The sequence below is a fragment of the Stenella coeruleoalba genome (assembly GCF_951394435.1).
Source record: "Stenella coeruleoalba genome assembly, chromosome: 12".
NCBI classification, from domain to species: Eukaryota; Metazoa; Chordata; class Mammalia; order Artiodactyla; family Delphinidae; genus Stenella; species Stenella coeruleoalba.
Window position 1 is genome coordinate 12863758 of NC_137158.1, and position 26943 is coordinate 12890700.

The 26943-nt window shown below is 41.2% G+C and overlaps 1 protein-coding gene across 8 annotated transcripts in view; it reads right to left on the reverse strand.

The window, feature by feature from the left end:
* Nucleotides 1-7161: 7161 nt before the first annotated feature.
* Nucleotides 7162-26943, reverse strand: part of COL12A1 (collagen type XII alpha 1 chain) — a 137642-nt gene continuing 117860 nt past the window's right edge. For 7 of the 8 annotated variants that reach the window (XM_079939144.1, XM_079939138.1, XM_079939143.1 and 4 more), the window contains 12 exons: nt 25739-25792; nt 24379-24474; nt 23134-23187; nt 22717-22770; nt 18316-18369; nt 16928-16999; nt 13487-13522; nt 13311-13377; nt 12608-12796; nt 11587-11655; nt 10431-10601; nt 7162-8220 (listed from right to left, as the gene is read on the reverse strand). In XM_079939144.1, coding sequence (XP_079795270.1) covers nt 8045-8220; nt 10431-10601; nt 11587-11655; nt 12608-12796; nt 13311-13377; nt 13487-13522; nt 16928-16999; nt 18316-18369; nt 22717-22770; nt 23134-23187; nt 24379-24474; nt 25739-25792 — 1092 coding nt within the window. In that variant the 3' untranslated portion in view covers nt 7162-8044. Of the gene's footprint in view, nt 9416-10430; nt 10602-11586; nt 11656-12607; nt 12797-13310; nt 13378-13486; nt 13523-16927; nt 17000-18315; nt 18370-22716; nt 22771-23133; nt 23188-24378; nt 24475-25738; nt 25793-26943 lie in introns of all 8 variants that reach the window. The other variant, XM_079939142.1, reaches the window with a different exon arrangement.

A 26943-nucleotide genomic window follows, 5' to 3' on the forward strand; every position in this document is an offset into this window, starting at 1 on the left:
ACAGGAGGAAAGGGTGGGTCCAGTTGCAGGTGGTTTTGTAGCCCTGGTGATAGAAAGGTGAGTCTCCAGTTTGGCTTCTTATTTCAATATGGAATAACTTCTATGAGAAGTAACGAGAAATCTCATGATCAGGATGAGGTATAGGTTTGGAGTTTGGAAAATTTTGTAAAGAGTTGAGAATATGGTTAGTCAAATTACTGTGTTGATCACTGAGGTTGATCATAATGGATTTATAGACTTAACCCTCTGCCCCAATGGTTGATTTTCTCCTACTGTGCCAAGTACCCTGGGTATAGTCATGGATATTACAAACAGTTGGGATAATCTGGAGTTAGGGTTTTAATACATAGGTGTGACAGAAAAATAAAGGAGCAAGGGAGTTTGGCTCATCTGGATAATTGAGCTATTAAATGGGGCTTTTCCTTTTGACTCAGAAGTTGACAAATGGCCATAAAGATAAAAGAAAACCATTAAGTACCACGCACATTCTAAAGAGAGCCATAAAGCACATTCCATTAGAACTTCCAAGAATTGGTAGAACTGGCTCTGCCATCCAAACTGACTCCATCACACCAAAGCAGCCTATATTTGCAAAAGAAAGAATCAAGAAGAATCCTTGGAAGCAGGTGATCATTGGTGTAAGGCAGAGAGTTGTGGTTTTTACTTTCTATTATAGAAAGAGTGCTTCACAGGGAGATCAGCTCTGTGCTTTGTGACCACCTAGAGGAGTGGGATAGGGACGGTGGGAGGGAGACGCAAGAGGGAGGAGATATGGGGATATATGTATATGTATAGCTGATTCACTTTGTTATAAAGCAGAAACTAACACACCATTGTAAAGCAATTATACTCCAATAAAGATGTTAAAAAAAAAAAAAAGAGTGCTTCAAACCTTCACCCAGTGAGCCACATGAGAGAAGCTCTAAGGAAAACCATTTACAGAGATTGAACGATGTCTTCAAGAAGAGCATATTATTCCATGCGTGGGTATGTATTACACAGTAGACTTGCTGACCTAACTTACATGCCTACGTGCTTGAATGGGGAAGAATGAATGGGAGGCAGCAGGGCAAAGAGAGGTCGCATTTGTGGGAGCAGACTTTCATTTTTCATTTGGCTTGACAAGGATGCTTCAGTCTCCTGTGGTCAAATGGGCACTTAGAAAGTCACCAGACTTGGGCCATCTTACTGGAATCCCCCCTAGCAGGACTTTAGGTTCGGGGAGAGGACCTGAGTAGCAAGTAGCTGTGAGGTATTCCATGGGGACAAAAGCTGACTGGGGGTTGGGAGAGGTCATTCTGGACATAACTGGGTAGTGGACGGGGCCCCTGAAGGCTCCTCTGAAGAACACACATATGTACCCAACAAGAGGAGCAGTACTTGGGTATACATCACGCAGTGAGCATTGACATTCAGGAGAGGATTCTAGTAGCACACATTAAGTGGAGAAAACCTTAACCTCCTTTTTCTCTAGCCCTCATCCCCTAGCTGAATTCTGAAGAAGCTGGAGTGAAAGAGCTGACATACCATCTCTACAGTCCAAGTCCTAAATTTTGACTTTAAGGTAGAAGGGAAAAGGAATACTAAATTAGATTTGAGATTAACATTTTCAAGTGGATTAAATTGCACTGGATTGGACTGGAGTATTCACACTTGAAATAATCTAAACGCAGTGGGCTCTGTCTGAGGTATTTGAAGGGACAGAAAAAGATTATCCAACAGAGCATAACTGAAAGCAGTGCCTAAATAAAAATAAAAACTAGCTTTGTACTCCTTGGAGTTCAGGTGGTTCATTAAACTGGTTATGTTACCAAGACATGAAATCCAAGGTGGATAAGGAAAGGAGTGAAGATAAGCAGGAGGTGATGGATAGGAAGATCATAGAAGCTTCATCACATTGAGTGTCATGACGAAGCTGAAAGAGCTGCAGTGGGGGTACTTGAGTAGGTGAGCTGGAAACCCAAGAAGATTGGTCTGTCTAAATCAGTGATTACAGGACTTCCCTGGTGGCTCGGTGGTTAGGAGTCCACCTGCCAATGCAGCGGACACGGTTCGAGCCCTGGTCTGGGAAGATCCCACATGCCGCAGAGCAACTAAGCCCATGCGCCACAACTACTGAGCCTGCGCTCTAGAACCCGCAAGCCACAACTATTGAGCCCGTGTGCTACAACTACTGAAGCCCATGCGCCTAGAGCCCGTGCTCCGCAGTAAGAGAAGCCACTGCAATGAGAAGCCCTCGCACTGCAACGAAGAGTAGCCCCCACTCGCCGCAACTAGAGAAAGCCCACGCGCAGCAACGAGGACCCAACGCGGCCAAATATAAATTAATTAATTAACTAATTAAAAAACAAAAAAAGACAGTGATTTCAAAGTAGTGGCAGTTTGATACAAGTCCAAGACCTTCAAGAGACTGAGTAGCTGAGATTAAGTAAAAGAAAATGATTTTGAAGAGAAGAAGATAACTGAGATAATTATGCATTTGTCATCCAACATGATGCTTAAGACACCCAGAAGATATTGGGGTGGATAAAAGCACTGATGGCCCTGTACAAGCCCCTACTGAATGGGGTGGAGTGACCATGAAGTAAGCAGACGACAGTTATGGGGAGTTGAGTATGAGCCTCAAATGATGAAGGTGTTTTTCAGAAGGAAGGATTGTTGGTCTGGAAACAGTGCTGAGGAGTCAGGAGGACACATCCCCACCCACCAACTCTGGGAGGTATCAACCATCTCTGTGGTGTCTTCAGGGTCAAGCCAGGAGGTGCTGGGATTGCTCACTGAAGAGGCTAAGGTTTGGGGGGAGTTTGTTGAGAATGGAATGGGAATTCCAGATGTTCCAGTGGAAAGGCTGATGATAAAGGAGGAATAGGGAGTTGGCAGAGTCAAGATTTGTAGAGAAATCTGTAAACCTCTTGAAGAATGTTGAGCAGAAGACATGACATGGTCAGGTTTGCATTTTAGGTAAATCACACTGGCATGTGTGAAAGACTTCTTTGAGGGCTCCAAGGCTATATGAAAAAGGACCACTTGAGAGACTGTGATTTGTGGCTAGAAACTGCCTCGAACTTGTTAGACGCTCAGTATCTCCTTCTTAAACACTAGTTTGTGCCCCCAAACAACTTCTTTTGTTTGGAACTGGATGTGACTATAAATGTAACAGAACCAAAGTCCTTTATCTTGTAGCAACGTATAAGGTTTTTGTGTCAAAATGTAGGAAAAATGAAGGTAAATTTCTTGCATTTCTCCTCTCTTTACTATGGCTCACGGGCCCAGCCGCTCCGCGGCATGTGGGATCTTCCCGGACCGGGGCACGAACCCGCATCCCCTGCATCTGCAGGCGGACTCTCAACCACTGCGCCACCAGGGAAGCCCTTGAGCTCTTCTTAATAGTCATAATCCAGAGAAGGGGAGCAGGAATCACCTGTATGACATTATCTAAGCATTACTTCGGGTCTGCACAGCGACTCCCCGTTTCATTTAAAAGGAAATTGGATAAATGGTTGATTTGTATAAATAAACTGTCAATGAATCAAACACACACACACACAAAGTGACTGTGATTATACGCCTGATAAGAAATCCCAAGGATCTAAAATCAAGTAGTAACAACTGGGTGATTAAGATATGTATGTAGGAGCTCAGTCAGCTAGACTTGATGAATTGGATGTGAGAAGTGAAAGAAGAAAGAGTTTACAATGACTCTCAAATTTCTAGCCTCAGGAACTGGTGGTTGGTGGGGACGATGGAGGAAAATCAGATTTATGAGGAGATATGTTCGGATTGGGGCATTGTGTCAAAGACTAAAGTCTCGAGTTGACGCCCAGTATTCATTTCCCCTCATATCGTTATAGGTAGCTGATTTTAGTTTGGTACATGGCCACCCAAAATAATGACAGCATTTCACACCAATAGCTGCATGTAGCCACGTGACAACGCTCTGGCAATTGGCATGTAACATAAGTTTGGTGTTGTAAGCTGTGCTTGCAACTTCCAGGAAGCATCCTTAAAAGGAGGGGTGAGTTTTTCTTCGCTCCTTCCTCTTTCCTGCAGGGGACTATGGACATAATAGCTAGAGGTCTACTAACCATCTTGGTCTAGAAGTGTAACTTGGCCACAGAAGCCACAAAAAAGCAGAGCAGAAAAACAGAAGGGGCCTGGGCTTTGACTTCGTAAACATGAAAAATAAATTTCTGCTTGTTTAAACCACTGTTATTTTGTGACTTTCTGTTAGTCACAGCTGAATCTAATCCTAATACATATCGCATGTTTATCCTGAAGTATCTGCGGGACTTCAAGGAAGGATATACAGTTGGATATACTGATATGGAAGCAGGCAAGAGATGAGTTGGAGACAAAATCCATGAGTGACCAGCGCACAGGTCATTTCCTGAAAGCAAACCCATGTGATTTTTCCCAATAGCCTTCAGCAGCCTCATTTTGAGATGAAAAAGTTAATAAATGTTCACTTAGACATTCACGTGTAAATTCATTTTCTAACCACAAGTATAAGGTGAATTAGGGATCAATATTAATGTGTATCTAAAAGATTGCCTTTGAAAATAAAAGATTTACCACCTCTGTTTTTTGTATAATTGGCTGCCCTTTGTAAGGCGCTCAGACCCCATGAGGATAGTACAGTCAAGTCTCCTCTTATTATAGAGTAATTATGGCTAAAACCAAATAATGAATAATCTTATGTGCCAAATACAGTGCAATGGATATAATAATAAATACTTAGGAACAATTACATTGATGTGATTTGTAGAAAAAATAAAATGTAAGTTTGACCAAGTGAATAGGCAGCGTAATTCTTTACAGACTCAAAAACAGATACTCACAAATATGAGAAAATATACATGCAGCCACCTATTCAACTTGCTAAATTGCTAACCCCATTGTACAAATATTCTATAAAAAAAATACTCAGCAGCTAGGATCTGTGTAAGCACTGTTTTTAGAGTTTGAAAACTTCCCAATGTAGACCTCATTAGAAGCTGCCACCCCTTCCCACCGTTATTTCTGTCTAATTTCTTAAAAATAAGAGCCCTACTTCAAATAAAAGTTATAATGAATTTCTCCTAATACTTCCAGATTTAAAGAACTAGAAAATGTGTTTCAAGTTGTTCTGCATTCCCTCAAAGGAAGTGTGAATAAATAAGCCAGCACCTACAGGTTTGATTTGGGGGGTGTGGGTTACCACTGGTTTTTAAACCCAGACTATCTGACCATCTTCTCCCTATCACTTGTCAGTATGCACTCAGGGATTACGGAAATAATTTTTAACTTCGTCAAGGAGGAAATATACTATGGAAGTAAAAATCCCAACATATATCTCAGTTATTTATTAATTTGTGCTTAAGACTGCCTTGGTCCCTCCCCCCTCTCCCAGCACAGGCCAGAAGGTAGCAAATCTGCATCACCAACATCAAGAATTGAACCCACATCCAGCTGGTGAGGGAAGGTGGAATTCCTTTGCGCCTCAAATCCATGTGGCCCTGGGACCCAGCTGGGTCAGTGACAAGGAACTGAACCCATCTTCAGGCTCCCGATACAGAGGCTCATCATCAAGGAGTATCAGAAACCCAAATGAATCAGAAATTAATGAAGATAGGGCTTCACTGGTGGCGCAGTGGTTGAGAGTCCGCCTGCCGATCCAGGGGACACGGGTTCGTGCCCCGGTCCGGGAGGATCCCGCGTGCCGCGGAGCGGCCGGGCCCGTGAGCCATGGCCGCTGAGCCTGCGCGTCCGGAGCCTGTGCTCCGCAACGGGAGAGGCCACAGCAGTGGGAGGCCCGCGTACCACACACACACAAAAAAAGACATTAATGAAGATACATTCATAGAACCTTGAAAGATGAAAGCTCCTGCCCAGAAACTAGGGGCTCCCAGGAAGGGAGAGGAGAGTATCTGATGATAAAACCAGGTGAGAAGCACAAGGCCTAGAGTCCTAGTCTTGCTCTGATAACTGATTAGCTGAGTCTGTTTCTTCCTAACAGAAAGCAAAGAATTAGACTGGGATGATCTCAGTGGTCTCCTTCAGCTTTAAAATGTACGTATCAGAAATTACAGATGAATGCTATGAATTTGGCAATCTGCTTGAAACCTCTTGATCACAATACATTTATTATCTAGTCCTTTTTTTTTTTTTTGCGGTACGTGGGCCTCTCACTGCCGTGGCCTCTCCCGTTGCAGAGCACAGGCTCCGGACGCGCAGGCTCAGCGGCCATGGCTCACGGGCCCAGCCGCTCCGCGGCATTGGGATCTTCCCGGACCGGGGCACGAACCCGTGTCCCCTGCATCGGCAGGCGGACTCTCAACCACTGCGTGACCAGGGAAGCCCTATTATCTAGTCCTTTTTTTTTTGACTCGTGAATTTTTTTATTTTTATTGAGCTATAGGGGATGGGTTGGGAAATATCTCAGTAAGTTATGCCCTACTAGGGAAATGTCCATTCTAACTTTCCTGGGATAGCTTTCGGAGCTTTTTCTTTTTCTTGGAGCTGCTGTTCTTGCTGACAGCAGCCTCTTCAGGTCCACTGCTGAGAGGCTCCTCCTTGGAAGAGAATTTCCTCTTTTTCTTGGGGACCCTCTTGATCGCAGTCTCCAGGGAGCATTTAACTCAAGATGTTTTGCTCTGTGGAAAATGTTCTTTCAGTACTTCTCTCTTCAATTGATGTCAGTTCTTTCAAACAAACATTTACATTGTTTTCTTTGATATTTAAAATGATGTTATTGTGTTCGTAAAAGTAAAAAAAAAAGAAGGTATCACTAAATGTAAACATTTCCATTAAGGATTATCCTTTTTGCAGTTAAACATGCTATTGGGTAAAGTATGGTATAGGAAAGTGACTGAATGCATATGAAATCTTGTGGCTTGTTAAAGGTTGTTTGGTTGTTTGGGGTCTCCTAGGATACTTAGTTGTTTTTCCACCAACCCACACTTCCTCTACATTCCTAATAAAGCCTTTGGAATCTGCTGGGCTTTTTAAAGCTCTCTCACTACCCTCTTTCTATGACTTCACCACATAATTAAAAATCTAAAGTTATTTAGCATAATTTAATAGTATTAGCAAGATTTGTAACTGTATCCAAGGATATGAACTTGTTTGTTTTAACAACCGCCTGGACAGTCCAAAAGGCCATTAAAGAAAAAACATACCATGTCAAATTTTCAGTAGTTTTATTGAAAAATGCCTCTTTTGTTTCAGAAATAAATAATATAAGGCAGTGAAATTCACAATCTGCAGTTAAAATATAAAAGCAGCAATTCTATGTTCATAGTCTTGCAAACATTTTCCAACTGCTTTTGATAACTAAGAAACATTATGTTCTGGGAAAAAAAAGTTCATACTAAATGTACAACACAAACATGCAATTCCATCTCTGCAGAATAATCTGCAATTTGGTATAAATGTTAGCGTGTCTAAAACAAGGAGGTTTAAGGCAATATGGAACTGTATCCAGTTGATACAATAATTTCAGCTACATGGCTTAAGGTTTGTGGTTGTTAAAGGAGATGTATAAGAGCATACTATGCCCTAATGTATAACAGAAGATAGAAGAGGAAGATAAATAGTCGCAACAGAGTTGACTTTTCCCTCTTTTTTGGTTTTAGGAGGGGAACTGCTTGGATCGGGATGTAATTGAACTGCAAATAAGCATTGGAAAAGATAAACTGCCCTCTCGAAATACACAGTCGTTCTGGGTTCCAGGACTTAACTGCTTAACCTAAGAGTTTCATTGAGGCTTCCCGCTGTGCTACCTAAAGGCACAAGGCACGTTCTCTCCCTGCAGCTTTTGTGAACAAAGTATTTCGCAAGCACTTCAAGGGCAAAGGCAAAGACTTCTACAGACTGCGTGCAGCGAGCTAGGCTTCCTGCAGGAACAAGGTTCTCTACAGCCAGAAAGGGTACTCTCGGATGAAGCAACGCCGGAAGAAACGTGACAGATAACACGTACACTGCTCCGTCTGACCTGTAAATGAGAATCCCAACACCTCCCCCCAGCCTGGCCGTGCTGCGCGCGCGCGCGCGCCAGGTGTCAGCTTCACTGCCGGGGGCCGCGGAGCAGGGCGCGCCGCCAGCGCTCATGGGGAGGACGCTCCTCGGCGGGCTCGTCGGCGCCATAGTCCTCGTACTCGTCCGCCGTCCGCTCGGGCTCCACCGGCACGATGAAGGGCTCGCGCTCAGGCAGGTAGGCCCCGCCCTCGGGCACGTAGGGCTCTGTCCGATTCAACATTACAGTTATGGCATGATTTGGAAGGCACACACGCACACACACACACACACACAGCAAAAGCTAAATCATCACCCGAGGGGATGGCACTCCAGTCTTAATCTCATAACTATAAATAGATAAATTACAATGTTCCCATTGCTTCCATTTGCAGAGAGAATTTGGTGATCAATAATGAAATGGCACTTGTTTTTAACCTTCAAAGATCCAGCAGTAAGTACAATCATTGCACAAATACCTGGGAAGGGTCAGAGACTGGGCCAAGGAGAACTGTAAACCAACCTAGGTAGGATATTGCAAATCCCCAAATAACCGTTCATGACTTCAAACTCCTCAGTTCAGAGAACCATTTGGAAAGATGAGGAGGTATGGGGAAGTGACATTGGCTCCTAGAAACTGAACTCTGGAGGTGAAAATCAACTATCACCAGGTAATATACAGTACATGACATGTTCTGTGGCTGTCTCTCCCACGGCCTGAGTTACAGCTGGTGGGTGAGGACCTCCAGTGACTACAGCGAAACAGGAAGAGAAGAAGTGACCCTCAAACTTTGGTGTGAAAATTGCGATTACAAAATCCAAATGAAAGTACACGTACAAAAGGTAATCATAGGAAGACACATGCCCTGAATCAGACACATCGCTAACAAGCGAGAGATGAGATTCTATTTGGTGTTATTCCGGCAGAGAGCAAGCAGCAGGCAGAAGCTGATTGTACAGGACTGTTAAGTGATTTTAGTGGACAGGATCACATACAAATCATTTACAAGCCATCATTAGTTTATTATTTACATAAGGTATTTCTCTTGAACCAGGTTAATTGTTTTTCTCAAAATGGCATCATCTCTGCGGTTAGTAGTTTTATTATGCGCCTCTTTCAAAGCGGAGGCTCCTCGTGAGCTGTGTGTTTGAACGTTTTCTTTTAAATAATATTTTTCTACATTATTACTGAAATGCATCAGGCTTATAAACTAACACCACTGCTTTTGTCTCATTCAAGTTAGTATAAAGAGTCTCCACCCTCCGTTATGATGTCCACCCAGTTCATTAACCATATCTGTGGTGAGATTTCCATACAGACTCATTTCCTAATAAGCACGTGCGCAAACATCTCAGAAACAGGATTTTCATGTATTCAAACTGTAAGCAGCGCTGGCGACTTAGAAAATTTGTTAGCCGGAACCTGAAACAGGTCAAAGATGATAGTTTTTAAAAGTTGAATTACTATGCAAAAAAACATCTATACACATTCATCTAAGTATGTAATGGTTAAAGTAGATATGTATATATCCATATATTTCAAGTTATTCACACATACCAGAAGGCAGAGGTAATTTAAATTTCTTTTATAAAGAGTGAAATTGTAATTTTGTGAATGGGTTGCTTGAGAAATTTACGATTCATGATTACTTCTGGTCATAGGTAAGTATGCACATAAATATATAGATATATAGATATTTAGATATTCAACTACTCATGCACTACTTGCTAGTAGCCAACCATATCAAACAGCAGTATCATTTTTAAAACTTGCAAGATGCTCGAGGGTGTGCTGATGGAAAGGTCACCGCTGACCGCTGCCCACAGCATTAATATATTTATTTTCAGATCAGCATATCTCCTTTATCCCCACAGTCCCCAAAGTCAGGCTTAAGAGACTTCTGCCTCCTGTAATTGTCGAGTACTAGAATTTCATGACTGACTCTAAAAACATTAAGTCCCAGAGTTTATAAATATTAATTCCATGGACAATGTGAAATAGTGAAATATTTTCAGTTGTCTGCACCATGTTATCAAATAGTCTGCCTACACAATAGAGTCTCAAAACAGTTTTTTAGATACATTCTTGTATTCAACAAATCCCTCTTCCCAGCCTTTAGGGTTAAAAAAAAAAAAAAAAAACCAGTCAATTGGTAGCATTCTTTGAACTCCCAAGAGAAATAGAGGTTTATGATGTGATTTGGTAAGTGCAGAAGTATAGAAAGGAGGAGAAGATAATTATTCAACTCCTAACAGTGAAATAATGTTATAAAATTAACATTAATTCTTTTGAGAGAGAATAACAAAACATACAACTGAAAGAGTTGATATCTTCAAGAAATCCTCAGATCAACTTTCCTTCCGTCCTAGGGAACTTCATTTCCATAAAGGTTTTTGAATTCAGGTGAGTTTGGGTCCCTATAATGGCAACAACATACCTGGATAGCCTTGTCCATTGTATGGGATGCTGGCACACTGGGAAGAGTCACAGTATCCAGGAGGACCTGGGGGGCCTCGGATACCTGAGTTTCCAGGACGACCAGGGGGACCTGGAGGACCTCTTGAACCTGTGGACCCTGGTGGACCCGTTCTGGATTCTCCTTGTGGACCTATTATGGGTTTAAAAGAAATATTTCCCCTCCTGTCAAACACATCTCCTGAGGCAGTCAACAATACTTCGGCACTCCACTACTTCAAGACTAGACGATTCACTAGTGTATGGTAAGAAAATATGTCCTTAAGGAATCACCAGTATGACCCAGTGTAGAACTTTCTTACCAGTGATTCAAGAATTAATGCCAAAAATCCAACTATGTTAATGATTTTATTCAAAGAAAACTGACTTAGCAAGAATTGAGCCAAACTAAAGATATCAGTGAGTTCTCTGGTTTGCTCCCACTGTCTTAGAGGTAAGACTCGCTGCAGGAAATGGCTGTGGTAGCCAAGGCAGACATTCGGGTTGCCTGCTCCACCTCCAGACTATGTGAAGCAGTGCTATTTCTGGATCAAGTGACGCTTACTCATGCTTAACATAAATGTAAAGATTTAACCTCCAGGACTGACCCTGGTTGCAAGGGTCTCACGGACCTTATAACGAAGAAAAAAATTCATTTTCAATCTAGTAAACAAAATGCACAGAACAACTATTATTTCCTTCCAAAACATCAGTAAAGAAACTGTGAATGAAATCTTGCAGCGTGTCAGGATTTCTAATGAGAGTATATTTCCTCAGTCTACTAGCGACCTCTTAAAGAATACCAGAAGGAACAGGAAATGACAGCATCCTTAAAGGCTATGAGGCCAAACAAAACAAACAGGAATCCCATAAAGAGAAAACAACAGCCCTCTGTGTCACTAAAACTCAAACCCTCCTATATTAAAGTTAGAGTAAATGCTTAAATAGAACGCACTGAAACATTTTTGAACAAAGAGAACATAAAAATGAGGTATAACCTCCTCTATAGCTTCTTGCTAAAATACCTTCCGTGATGGTCAGTATGCCTGAAGCTAACAGGATGAGTCTGTGCATCTCGTGGGGTCGTATGCTCTCTCGGTAATGATATGTTCACTTGTTTGATGTACTAGCAAACCTACCTGAGGGGCCAGGCAGCCCTCGAGGTCCTGGAGATCCAATACCCCTTTCGCCTTTCTCTCCCGGCAAACCTAAGCGAGCACAAAATGGGAAAACACAGAGGGAAAATGATCCGGAAACATGTAGCCTTCATCGGAACTGATAGTACTTGATTCAAGTAATTCGTTTCCCGTAGTGAAAGCAGAACCCAATTTTTCACAGAAGTCCACGCTTTAAGCCAAATTCTTTCTAGACATTTGTGTAATTCCAGATTCATGGCCAAGAAACAAATCTGGCTACAAGTCAGGGGAAAAATTACTTGAAGAAAACAAACACATCTAATGTATTATTTTAGAAGCACTAATTAAGAACAGAAATCTTGAATAAATAGTTACAACTCACTGAAGACGTCTTAAAGGTATCTTATCTTTAGTAGCCCTATCAGTACCTCATCTAAATAATCAGAATTATAGACATATCTACGTTTTCCGCAGAATGTTAGCCATCACTTTGACAAAAGTGAGTACCCAGCATCCTGAAACATCTGGAATCACATAATCCTGTTTTTCTTCTTTTCCTTCAGTTACACTTATCTACCATGAAATTAAAGCCACATAAACACATAAGACCAGTTTCCAGGCCCTGAATAAAGGAACCAGAAGAATTTAGATCCAAAATCTTAGGGCTGCTTGCATTCAGTTGCTGCCCAGCTCTTGCCAGTCAAAACAATTAATAAGATTTTATGCCTGATTCAGTTTGCCAGGATACAGTTTTCCCATTAACGACAGCAACAATCAGAAAATAGCGTTGTCTTTACTGAGCTCTCATGACAAAATCTTCCTGTTTTCTAAGACAGGGATCTCTACAGCCTACAACTGCCTAAAGAGAAAGACAGGTTCATGGATGCACGGCTCTTCTGGGGCTGTCCGAACAAGACCAGTGTAGTTTGCTAAGTCCAGTCTTCTACATGCTTTTCAACCGGACCCAGCTCCTACGCTTGCAGATTCCTTCCTTTATCCCTGTGCAGCAGTCAGGAATGCCTACCTCGTTCGCCCGGGGGTCCCTGCATCCCTGGTGTGCCCGGGAAGCCTGGCCGCCCCCCAGGCCCTGGTTCTCCTCTGGCTCCTGCGCTGCCAGGGGGCCCTGGAGGACCCGGCGGGCCTGGTTGGTTGCGATTAGAGTGGTAGTCGTTTGGAATCTGATTCAGCATCTGATTGAATCTGCTCATCTGACCTAAAAAAAATAAATAAGACTTATTAGTAAGAAACCCAATAAGGGGGCTACCCTGGTGGCGCAGTGGTTGAGAGTCCGCTTGCTGATGTTGGGGACACGGGTTCGTGCCCCGGTCCGGGAAGATCCCACATGCCGCGGAGTGGCTGGGCCCGTGAGCCATGGCCGCTGAGCCTGCGCATCCAGAGCCTGTGCTCTGCAACGGGAGAGGCCACAGCAGTGAGAGGCCCGCGTACCGCAAAAAAAAAAAAAAAAAAAAAAAAAACAATTTTCTATCAGACAGAACGTAAGGATAACAGGCTATTATTTTACCTTGGTTTATTGTTTTATCTTAATGCTAGTCATTAAAATATCATTGGCTTTATCTAACAGGATACAAAACTGACAACGTATAAAAATAAGAGCTCATGGAAATAGAAACATCTATCTTTGAAAGTTTATGACACAAACTGCATTTTCCTGCAATTAACTAAAAACAACACACACACTCATACATTAAAAGGAAAAGAAATTTTACCACTTATCAGTTGTTCACAGACTTGTCTTGCAACTGCTCGCATCATGTTCTGGGAAGCAATGTCTCCCTAGTTAATTAAATCAATAAGTAGGATCAGCATATTATTTCCATAGTTTCAGAGTTCAATGTTTAACACACGATATAAATTTGTAAGTCAGATTTTAAGCAATACATACTCTATCACCTTTCTCTCCTTTCAATCCCGATGGACCCTGAAATATAGGAATTTCAGATATGAGAAACTGACAAACATGGTCTAAAATGACTCATGAATGGACAGGATGATGAAAGAGGGCAAGGTCTGCTTTCTAACAAATTAGCAAAATGACACATCACATTTACATCCATGTTACTCACATTTTGTTTGTCTGTCAAAAGGAATCTAATCTGTCTCCCTGTCTCTCTCTCTCCCTCTCTCAGAAGCACGTGTCCTCCAATATAGTGCTGAGTTGTGAATTTTATGATCACCAATTTAGAAGTTATGTACTGTGCATACATTTTATGATGCCATTCACAATACAGGTCTGCAACTGAAACACATGTAAAATTGCCCTTGCTACCATTCTACTTTCCTTTACGTCACCATGGCTGGGGAGCTCAGGTGGTTACTTTAGGTTGTGCATGAGGTTAATCTTGGTTCAGTTAGAACCCATAAGAACCTGTTCTAGTAAGAGCTTTCTGTCAATTCCCTAACTAAATATGTATCTGTAACTCCTTCCAGTGATTTTTTGTGCACTGGGCATGAAAGGAACCATGTGCCTCCCTTATTAAAGGGCTCAATCCAAGTGGTGGTTCCCACATCCAAACGCAACCACAGCACATTTGTCCCTATTCTGTCAGGCCTCTCACTGGCCATTAGAGGATCTTGGAAAAAGTCTTCCTTCTAGTGCAAGAAGTTTTTGTCTTTCAGTATATCTCCAGGCTGCCAGCTGAAAGGAACGCCCAAACCATTGACAAATCTGATGGTCAGATAACATCCCAAACCAAACTGCCTCTTACCGTCTCCAAGACTCTTGCCTGAACGGCTCCAATATCCTCCTAACTGGTCCTCCTGCAACCCATTTGGCCCCTTTTGAGTCTGTTCTCCACAGAGAAGCCAGACTGATATTTTTAAAAAGAAAATTGGCGCATGTCACTCTGGCTCCAAGGGCTTCCCATCACACTAAGAATAAGATAAGAGATCCTCACCATGGGCTGGGTGGTCCACATGCTTACCTGTGCCCAGCTAGCTGACCTCATCTTTCATCCCTCTCCCCTCACTCCCTTTACTTCCGGTGCCCGGGCCTCTCTGCTGTTCCTTCCACGTGCCACCTTCGTCCTCCCTCGGCCTTTGTTCATGCTGTTCCCACTTCCTGGAATGCTGTTCCCACTGCCTGCTCCCTTGCTTCATTCCACCTCCTCAGACAGACTCCCTGACTGCTGTATCTGAAATAGCCCCCTTCCACCACCACAATTACCCGCTAACCCCTTACTCTGTGTTTCTTTTCTTTGTTATCACTCATCATCACCAGAAACCGTATTGTTTATTTACATTTTGGGGTCTATATCCTCCACTAGAATCTCCATGAGGGCAAGGACTTTGTCTTGTTTACGTTTATATCCCCAGACCTTAGAACACCGACGGGCACATTTAGGCACCAAACAAATGGGTGTTGAGTAAATGAATAAAAATATTCCATCAGCAGTTCCTGGAAACATCCATGACACAACATCAGGTGTTACAAGTTAGCAAGAAGACACCACTGGTTCCAAGAGCTAATGACATAAGCTAACAGTGACTGAGCTAAGCTCTCTCCTAAGACCTTTATACTCCCGTCTGCTAGTTTTGGTTTTAGAAACTAAAGGTAAGATAGAAGAGAGAAGAAAAGGAGAGGTAATTTGCTACCTTAGAAGGATGAGGAAGGTAAAGGGGGAAAAGGGGGTAGATAAGGTCCAAATAAATGTTACCAAATTATAGTCATAAGAAAAACTGGAGTTTGCCCTTTGCTAAAAGTACTGGACTCTTATGGAAACATTATTTAGTTTGGAGCCTTTTGTAAATTTCAGGAAATTATTTTTTACACTTACTGCTACTTTGTTCCCATGTGTTCTTTTTTAATTTACTGCCACTCTGAGATTGTTCTAGGATGTAAGATTTAGAACTCATCTTTATTGCCAGTATCTAGAGCTCTCATTTCAAGTAAAGGAAGTAGAAGTTTCTTTCAGGTTTCTAACTTCAGCCATCGATTACATCCGTGATATTCTTACGTTAGACTCTCTTTCAGTCATAGTAAAACGAAATAGAATTCTGAAAGGGTTAACAAGTTCCATGTACTTTTAAGGGCTCTTGTGAAGTTTCTGTCATGATTCATTGAGGAAAAGAAAGTAATACAGTCATATACTAGAGTACACACAGAGTAAGAAGTACACCAGGAGTCCTTTCATCTTTATCCTGCTTGCTTAATTTTATGTAAACATAGAAGGCAGGCCATATCACATGAAGATTCTAAGTTAGTTTGACATTAAAATTTTTTAAGCTTGGGTTTATATAACTTTGGACAATACTTCAGAAGAGAGAAGTTCTGTTCAGAGAACAGCCCTGATAGATGTGTCATTACTAATAATTGGACTTGTTGATCTTTGAGATAAATTTTTATATTTCAGAATTCTATTCAGACAAAAAAAAAACTGCTTAAAATAAATTCATTCCTCATACATACAAATAAGGAAGAGCTTGTAACAAAGAATATGGAGCCCAACAGTTATTACAAATACTTCTGGGTATTTTAGAAGCTATGAATTCAGTTTTGGAGATACTGATTTGCAAATAGAAGATATGCATGATACCATCTCAACTATTATTTTAATCAAAACATCTGATGAAAAGAAAATTAAACTGGATGTAAATTGGAGCAGGGCAGTATAAAAAAGTATAATGGGGCTTCCCTGGTGGCGCAGTGGTTGAGAGTCCGCCTGCCGATGCAGGGGACGCGGGTTCGTGCCCCGGTCCGGGAAGATCCCACATGCCGCGGAGCCGCTGGGCCCGTGAGCCATGGCCGCTGAGCCTGCGCATCCGGAGCCTGTGCTCCGCCACGGGAGAGGCCACGACAGTGAGAGGCCCGCGTACCGCAAAAAATAAATAAATAAAAAAGTATAATGGTGGGTGAGATAAATCCTTTTAATTCTGGGACTAATGTTCTAGCAACCTCAGCGCAAGAGAAAAGAGCCAGCAGTGTGGCTACAGGATACTGACAAAGGGTTAACTTCTGCAGAGCACCCATGGAGGCGCTATGCACCATCACGTACTTTTCTATCTTAAGCTGCATACCGCTCCTAAACAAAAAGAATGATTTTGCTGACCCAGCTCTGAGTGTTTATTCAGTGCAGAAATATGTGTCTTGGCTTATAATCCCATTCTCCTTTTAAAGAAACCCTATGACCACAATTTTCATCCCAGAATGTTATAACTTAGAGAGAAAATTTTTAGAACCAGTACCAAGTTAAATCCATGGATTAGCATAGCTTCAGCAAATGCTTCACACACATTACAGCAGAGATAACATAAATATGCCACAGCCTTGCAGTCTCCTCATTCATGGCCACAGTGCAATGACTAGGCATGCAAGCCGTCCACTTACTGGTCTGCCGTGGTCTCCGGGTTTTCCTGGTTTCCCACTGGGTCCTGTGACTCCTGGAGAGCCTGGGCTTCCCTACAACACAGGGAAGCTTACCATCAAAGAAGAATTTCATCTAAAGTAAACTAGCAAAGCATGGCTGGTTTTAAAAGCTTTCAGCGCATAATCACATACTAAGGAAGAACAAAATCAAATTTTAAGATAACACGGAGGAAAAAAATCTTGAAAATTCCCATTCAATCTTTATGGACTATATTTAATCGGTTTCACTATTCACAGACTGTGATCCTAGTAAATTGGCTGCTAAGTGAATTTGCAGAAAGCAATTCCTATTAGTTTGTTTCTATTAACCAAACCAGAAAACTCATCAAAAGACAGGAGTGAACTCTGGCTGGGGAAAATACTGAGAAGGTAACTGGGCACCACGTGGTGGAGTTTCCCCTTGTCTCCTGGGAGTTGTATCTCAGCCTAGAAACTCACTTTTTCTTTGGTGCATTCAATAAAGGGTGCCTCCTCTTCTATCATATCAGCACCCTCTATCCCATCAAAACCGTAAGAATTTCTCCCCGTTCCTTTCAGCACAGCTTTAAGACATTTTAGCAACATTTTTAGTAAAATATTTATAATATCGCTAAGTCAATACATTATGTCTAAAGCTAAAATATCCTTAAAATAGAATCATCAGATTTTGGTAAAACAATCCTTTATTCATCAATTATGTAAATTTTAATATCTGTAGTAAATACTTTAAATCAAAGCTTATTACACATTTTCAACTCTACTTGAGAACATCTATATTAAACATAAATAATAAAATTATTTTAACATATGCTCTCCAGTCCTCATATACAGCCAGAAGCCATGAAGAGCATCCCTCACCTCAAACAATGTAATTGTGATCTCACCTGGATGCAGGTATACAGACGCTTCTTTCAAAATCATTGGCTTCAGTATTTTCCCCAAAGATCTTAATTAGAAAACCTACTCGGGTAAAACTTACTTCCTCTGAATGACTTAAACCTGTTCGGTAATTAATGTCTTTAAAATTCAAATATCATAGGCTACGGACTCTTAAAATTCTAGAACAGGAAGTAACCAGTAAGGTCATAAAACCTACCACTTAACATGGGCATGGAAGGAACTGGTTGGTTAGGGATATTTTTGTTGTTTTTCAAATATAACTTGATTAAACAGAAAGACTCTATTTTAACACCTCTGTTTTCTCTAGCCCATTTTGATTTAGGAGAATAAAAACAAGTAGCTCCCTCGACGGTGTGCCCCCCAGCACAGATGGAACATGCCTCAAAGGTCAGGTTACCAGGCTCTTCCCTAGCAAGCGGGGCTAGGGGTTTAGGGTGGGGAGATAAGAGTGTCACCTATTCCATTCTTACCGGTGGCCCAGGGGGGCCCCTAGGTCCCATTGCTCCATCTTTTCCAGTAAAGCCCTATTGTAAAAATGAAATTAATTATAGATTAGTGAAATAATGACCAAGTAAAATGGAAAGACACTAGACAGGTTGATAAGAGTGACAGGTGAGGGATTTGACCCAACTGCAGGTAACCTTTCAATATAAAGACAAATATGCCAAAAAATGTTTTCCATTGAAGTTATGCTTTTTATTGAATAATTCATTTCTATACTCATTTATATAGTTATAAATATAAATATAAATCATTTTAAGAATCAATCCAGTCTTCTCCGAAGAAAGCAGATTCCTTTTAGGAAGATACTCACGTTTACTTTTATAAGAGTGTAAAGAAGTCTAAAGGAAGACTAGCCCTTTCTACCAAAAAGTCAATGTCGACTAACTGGCCCAGGAAGGATCAAAGTAAGATGAAGGGAGTGTTGCATCACAGAAGATGCAGGAGGGGCCAACCACCTGGTTAGAAAACCCCCTTCCTTGTTTCCTAAGCAACACCAGACAGCCAGGGCAGGGCCACTGATGCTTCACTCCTCAGGGATTTCTCTCCTCCCCTCCAAGAAAGAGGCAAAACTATCTTAACTCCTCCACTCAAAAGAAAGGAAATCCTCACTCAGTTGTTTTATCGGTCTGTCTCTCCTCATCTCACAGAAAGGCCAGACCCAGTCAGGGTTGCAGTGGGAGAAGGGATCTGTACAGAAGCACCGGGCATCTCTGAGCAGCTTGCGTGGTGCCAAGTGACCTCTGCCTGGAATGAGTCACTCGCTGCCCGGTTAGCATTCATCCCAAGTACAGAGCTCTGAAATCCAGCCAAGGATTTCTGAGTCAGGTCGTTTTCTGTGTTGCTGCATTCCTCTGTCAAAGGAGATTTTTGTCTCCTTGGAGAATATGTGTTAATTTTATGCATATTCTGGGATTCTAGCGCAAATCAAGAACATTTGGATCAATACCTCCATTAAGTATCCACACTCCCATTGATTTTACAAAAGAGGAAGTTTAAATTATTTCTTTAAAATTGTGTTAGAAATATTCCACCCCCTGCAAAAAAAAAAATTTTTTTTTCGGAAACTTATAAACATTTCAGACTGTCTTCTGGAAGATCTAGGCCTGCTTAACAAAATGCAGACTACAGGTTCATCTCATGTAACATCAACACTGCTTCTGAGAGCCACTTAAGAAGCAGAAATGCTCGGAGTATTGCTTGGACAGTTCAAATGGCATTTCTACCATCTAAGTTTCCTCCAGCTGCTGTAGAAGGTACACTTTTTTTTCCACTTTTTTTAGATAAGTATCATATCTCTGAATAATCCTCCTTCAGTCATCCTAAGAACTTCCTGATCAACCATTTTCTCTTTTTTTTCTAGCTTTATTGGGGTATAATTGGCAAATAAAAATTGTATGTATTTATGGCATACATGTGGTGTTTTGATATATGTATACGTTGTGAAATGATTACCGCAATCAAGATAATTAACACATGTATCACCTCACATAGTTATCATTTTCTTAGGTAGGAGAATAGTTAAGATATACTCTATTAGCAAATTTCAAATACACAATATGGTATTAACTATAGTCATCACACTGTACATTAGATCTCCAGAACTTATCTTGCATAACTGAAACTTTGTATCCTTTTTAAAAAATTTTTTATTGGGGTGTAGTTGCTTTACAATGTTGTGTTAGTTTCTACTGTACAGCAAAGTATATCCGCTACACGCATACATATATCCCCTCGTTTTTGGATTTCCTTCCCATTTAGGTCACTGCAGAGTACTGAGTAGAGTTCCCTGTGCTACACAGTAAGTTCTCATTAGTTATCTATTTTATACATAGTATGAATAGTGTATATACGTCAATCTCCATGAAACTTTGTATCCTTTGTCTAATATCTCCCCATTTCTCCCTCTTCCCCAGCCCCTGGCAACCACCACTGTACTCTGTTTCCGTGAGCTCAACTTTTTAAGGATTCCATACATTAAGTGAGATCATGCAGTATTTATCCTTCTGTGCTTGGCTTATTTCAGCTGGCACATCCTCCAAGTTCAAGGTTCATCCATGTCGTTGCAAATGACAGGATTTCCCTCTTCTTTAAGACAGAGTAATATTCCATTATATACATGATATATACATATCACATTTTTTAATCCATTCAGCCATGGATGGACACTTTGGTGTAACCAACCATCTTCTTTTAGAAGAAATACATATCTAAGTTGGGGTGAAGCAGATTTTATTCTGATGGCCTCAGAAGGGCTGCCACTGAGCCATCTGTAGCACTTTGTAGTGTAATTTTTTTTTTTATTCTCCATTTTCAAAACTGTAGCAGTTATTGCTGCTTCCCTCCATGGGAGGGTGGCTGAGAGGACCTATGGCTGCTTTCACAGATATACTGCATGTCATGCCTGCACCTGTGGCTCTCTTGCTACTTTCTGACAGTCCCCAGAGCTGTGCCTCATTTGAAAATCATCTGTGCTGAAGGCAACCCATGCCTGCTGTTCCTACCACCTCCGCCTTGGTAACATGTCTTCCTCACCATGGTCCTTGGGTTTGCTCTCCTCAGCTGTCTTCTCTTCTCTTCTACCACAGGGTTCAACTTTCTTTCTTTCTTTTAGTGTTCAGCGGCGATGCCTGCACCCAAAGTCTAACTTTCCAAAACTGTTTATGTTCCCTCAGCTGTGCCTTCTACTCTCAGCACTAGCAGTAGGAAACTAAGTGGTAGGTCGGCGTACAAGACTGTGATGGAAAAAGACAAATGATTTCCTGAAGACTTTCCTCAGCCTCAACACGAGAGTCCTGGGTGGCGTCACCAGGACTGGATTCACAGGTTAGAGCTAGAAGAACGCAGTCCTTTCCACTCCCTCACTTTTCAGGGACACAGCGATGGCAGCGGTGGCTGCCTGACTGCCAGTTCAGGAGGAACGTGTTGATGGGATGGCGCTGGCCACCCAGCGAGTCTGCACAAAGCCCGCACTGCATGATGGGCCCAACAGGGCTTCAGTAGCAGCGGCAGCAAGAGAGGCAGCCCATCATTTTTTTTTTTATTGGACTATCGTTGATTTACAACATTGTGTTTAATTTCTGCTGTATAGCACAGTGCTCAGTTATACACACACACACACACATATATATATATTCTCTTTCATATTCTTTCCCATTATGGTTTATCACAGGATATTGAACTATATTCAATGTGCATCATTACTTCCTGATTGCGGAATAGACTGACTTGTCACCTTTGCAATCTCACCATTGTCCTTTATTGTAAAATAAGAATTCCAAAAAACTGAAGTGTCAGTCTCAAAAGAGTCAGAAGAATATGTATATAGAAGTACCACTGGGTCCCAGACTCCCAGAGAATACAGTTTTCTCTTTGACCTCACTCTCTCATAAACTCAAGAGTAGGCATTGGAGCAAATAACTTTCACTGGCAAATCATCCAAATCTGGACTTATCTGGGCAAAATCTTTGCTCCATCTGACTGACCCAACTCTCCTGCCCCATGATGTCAGGGAGGCATTAAGGGTAACAAATCAATGCCTTTAGTGACAGCTATTATAGCCCTGGCCCTCTGAGACCCTGCTGCTAGTCCTGTGTTTTAACTTGATAAGTCAGAATCTAGACAACTCTCAGACTGTTGTCTGGACCAGAAGATGCTGAAAAGTCATTAGTGCCTTGGTTCTGAGCAACTCTAAAATAGTTTATTAAAGCATTCGTCATCTCCTATGAAAGCAAATTTTCTGTAACATTGGATTAGAGCACAGAAGCCATGTTCACTGTGCTTCTCATTTACTTGTCCTAGAAAAAATTGGGTCTCCTGCACCGATTTCATCATAAGTCAAGAGCAAAACTGAAATCTGCCACAAATGAGCAAGATGCCTACTAGGTTCCAGTCGGCTTTCCATCACAGAGGCCTACAGGGGGTATCTGAGTTCTGAAGGTGTAGAAAAGATGTCCCTGACGGCATAGAAAGTGCCACGGAAATCAAGACTATTCTTAGAGTTACGTAAAAGATGCCTCATAACAAAGATTTTAATTTTAGGATTCAAAGCAATTTGCTAGGATTCTTGAATCTCTCTCCAATGAACCAAAATTCCTTTTAGGGACTTGTTTTTCCAAGTATGATAAAAGAAAAAACTTTTCCAAAATTAAAATTCTGACAACTCATTTGAAGTGCCACCATTTTGTTTCATAGACCTTGAGATTGACCTGGTATCGGTTGGTCCGCTGATATTAGCTTTTCTGCCTCCCGTGAGAGGTGTGAACTCTGCATTTCCAGCCATGCAAATTGAATTATGGGGGGTTCTTAATTAATAGGCAACAATGTGATATCATTTCCAACATCCTTACAGCCTGCCCAAGAAAACTTACTCTATCTCCTGGAGGGCCCATTGGTCCTGGTGGGCCAGGTAATCCTGGGGTTCCCTACACAAAAGGAAACAAACAAGTGAAACACTGTAATTAACTTCTTGTGTGAGAAAAGGGATTTGTGTTATTCTCTAAGGTGTTTGGGGAAAAAATGCAGGGGGCTCTGAAAGGAAACAGACACTCAGAAGCAAGCCCAGTGCCAGCCCAAGAGGAAGATGCTCGCTCAGTCATCAAGCCCAGACCTGACTGAACAGCACAAGCTTGAAGACTAACCAGGCAACGGAATGGAAATGACGTGCAGCACACGGCCAGGCTTCTGCTTTGCTGCTTAACCTTGGCTCACCTTTTGAGGCACCACAAGGGCAACTATGCAAATAACACTGGACCAGCAAAGAAAAGGCCGCGTGAAGAACAACTCACCGTCCGGCCTGGAAGTCCCGGCTCTCCAGCATCGCCCTTCATGCCCTGGCGACCCTGGAGCAAACAGAGGGAAAACAGGTCTCAGGTGTTTTACAGAAATTAAGTGAAAAGGAAAGACGTGAGCCGTTCCTGAAATCTCTGTCACTTCATAAATCCAGTGAAGCATATTTGTGACGGGAGGTGAATCAATTATTTGGGGGACTGATGTTCACTTTTTAAACTACAAATGCTGTTATAATTTCCACTTATCATGTGATGGGATAATTTTATATAATCATGGGAGAATATGTCTCCTTTGAAAGAACCTAATTGAACATAGGGATTTTCATAGAAATAGAAGTTGAAGGGAAAACTTTTTTATTTAATATATTTAATTTGGCGCTCATTTTAATAGATATTCAATGAAACACTGTAACATAATTTTGGTCTTTATAACTACATGCTAGAAGACACTTGTTACACAGGCAAATCTGAATTAATTAAAGCTGATAAACTTCATGTAGTAGCAATAATAAGAAAAGGTAAAAGCCCTAAATCTCCCTTTTGGACATAAGAAGCTAAAAGTTAGATGCATCAACCCTTTTGAGTGAAAAAGTCCTAGCCCTTCAAATGTTTCATTTCTAGCGATATCTGATACAGATTGGTTTTCCTCTAAATGCCAAAAGGATGTATGTGTCTTCTATTATGGCATCTTTAAAAAGGAGTTTAGGACTTAAAACTATGAAATTATCTGTATTCTTATTCATTACTGTATGTTTTAAAGTATAGAAAAAAGTAGTTAAATAAAATATGAGCCTTTAAAGATAAAACACCTCTTTATAAGTTCAGATTAGCATTTGGAACAAAAGGTAAACATGTTATTAAAAATTTTTATAGAAGTAATGATGTAGATAAATAATGCAAGCTTGCCTTGAAGTCATAAACATTAGAAAAGGACCCCGGGGCTGCCACAGACTCAAAGCAGTATCAAAGCTTTCAGGATGTTGAAGGATATTTGCATTACTTAGTAAAAAAATTTTTTAAAGGTCAAATAATTAGCAACAATTTTGCCTACACAGTTACGTATTATTACATACAGTATTTACATAGCTGAAATTACAGTCATAGGAAGTCTTCTCAATGACTAAAATTTGTTGAGTTCTCTGAGAAAACATTTGAGTTTGGCGAAATAGAATAAAAAAATGTTCCAGTTAAACTCAACGTTAATCCACCACCCTCATTTCATACAGAAAGCTTTGTGCTTACTTGTTCTCCTGGAATAGAGAGGCCGTTGGGTCCCTGGGGGCCTGGCGGACCCTGGGGACCGGGAGGACCTGAATCTCCACGAGGACCAGGGGGGCCCTAAATACACGGAAGAGAAACAAGCACAAAGTCATGGAATGCCCTTCCAGTGCCTGTCTTCATAACTCTAAGACACCAATCATATAATCTTTGCAAACATTTTACAAATCTATCCATCTATAAAAACATGTAATTCCTTTCTTCCCTTTGCTACTTTCTTCCCTTTGCTACTCATTAAAAGAACAACTGGAAAGTACAATAAATTCACAAGAGCACTTATATTTCCAAAATTCCTATTAAAAGTAGGTTTCTAAAAGAAGTAAAATACATTGAATATAATATATTCATATATTTATAGTCCTAGATTCATTCAGAGATCAAAGCTCAAAATTCACTGGATTTGGGCTTCCCTGGTGGCGCAGTGGTTGAGAGTCCACCTGCCGATGCAGTGGACACGGGTTCGTGCGCCGGTCCGGGAAGATTCCCACATGCCGCGGAGCGGCTGGGCCCGTGAGCCACGGCCGCTGAGCCTGCGCGTCCGGAGCCTGTGCTCCGCAACGGGAGAGGCCATAACGGTGAGAGGCCCGAGTATCGGAAAAAAAAAAAAAAAAAAAAAAAATTCACTGGATTTGATTTCTTTTAAGCTCGTCCTGATTTCTCTTAGACTTGGGCTTATTTCTGGAACTAACGTATGTATAAGTCAAGCAAGGAAAGAGCAGATATGTTCACTCTATGCTGGAGCTTCTTTGCAGTGTGTCTAGGTGGAAAAGGCACAAACTTGGAGTCAGACAGACCTGGGTCAGTCAGCACCCCAGCCTCACTTTCCTAACTGGGTTAGCTTATCATTAGTGATAGTATGACAAAAACTACACATCATCTTCATAATATATTCCCCTAAGAAGCTTCAGTTGTCTTATGGAGACCAGTATGGAACCGGTAGAAGGGGCTGGTGACCTGCCATGAACGTACATGTGGCTGCTCAGCTATTTCTCTGAGACAGGTGAACCGTCCCCAGCAGGACCCTGCTCCCTGTGGGGTCTTCCAACTGATGGCCAGGTCACCCCCTCTGCTTCCCCAGGTGACAGCAGAGCCCTTAGGTGCTTCTGCAGGTTTCCCATGTGTGATTCCTACATCAGTGAGATGCCCGGTACATTCTTTATCTGGCTAGCCTAATCCATCATTTTGACACCCAGAGACAAGACAGAGATAATTATATTGCCTAAGGCACACTAAACTTGAATCAACTTGCTCAAGTTGTAGAAATTTGAATAACCAGACTTTAACATACAGGTGAAAATAAAAATGCACTCTAAAATATACTTACAATTGCCCCACTGATACCTCTTTCACCTCTGGGACCTTTAGCACCAGGTCCTCCCTAAAATACATAGTAAGAGTACATTTTAGAGTGAACACAGGAAAGTAGGAAGAAGTTGATATATAAAAGTTGCTTCGAGAAGCAGTGCATTCTCCAGACAATACAGTTATTTATAAAATATGGAAGTAAATACTTTATATCCTACAAATGTGTGGGGAAAGAGAATTTCGAAACTTTGTACATTCTAAGGATCTCATTTTTACATTCTGAACTTTTCTTAATTGTTAGCAAATTTTGAAGTTATTTGAAAATTTGAGGTTTACTGGGAAAAAAACAAGCATTACTTAAATACTATAGTTAAGTATTTTTAAGGAGAAAAATCTGTTTTGGAATTATATGAATGCATTCTTCAGGGAAAATAATATGCAAAAAGAATCTCTCAAAATCTCAGAACATGTAGTTTAGTAACAGGAATTCAGAGACCACTGAACAAAGATGAAATAAACATGATAGTGAGATCCAACAGTGTTATCATACAATCAGAGGGAAAAAAATCCCTACTTCTCAAGAACATCTGAGTCACATCCAGCATATAATTTTATGATTACAAATATAAATCAGGTAAGTCACTGTTAATTGCAAATAGTCTTATGTTAAATCTTGCTTTGCTCTTTAATATCTTTATTTTATGTTTTGCTTTAGGAAAACTCACATCACAAAAATATGTTTACAAAACCATCAGGACCACTGGTAATTCCAGAGACATTTTGATTCCGTATATGTGGAGCTAGTTTGTAATTAAAATCAATTTACATTATTTGCTATGACCCATGTATAGTAAAATCTGGTGTTCTGAGGCTCTCTGAACTGTTCGTATGTTAATTAACCGTTTTCTTCAAAGAGTTCAATAGAGCTTAAAGGTATCACTTCTATTCTGAAAAACCAGCCCAGGTCAGATGTTAGATTGACTAAATCGGGGAGTCCACATTGATTAATGAGACACATGAGTGTACTCTTCAATGTTTTGCATTGCATTTTCTTGGTCTCCCCTCCACCCATGAATAGACCTGGTCAGTCTTCCCACTCAAGTTATTCCTAACACCAACACTTTCACCCAGAGTTTATGATATCATCACATATGTATATTATCCTCTATGTTATTCTATGATATGTTTGCTAATAACATACACATATGCTAGGCTCTAAACAAG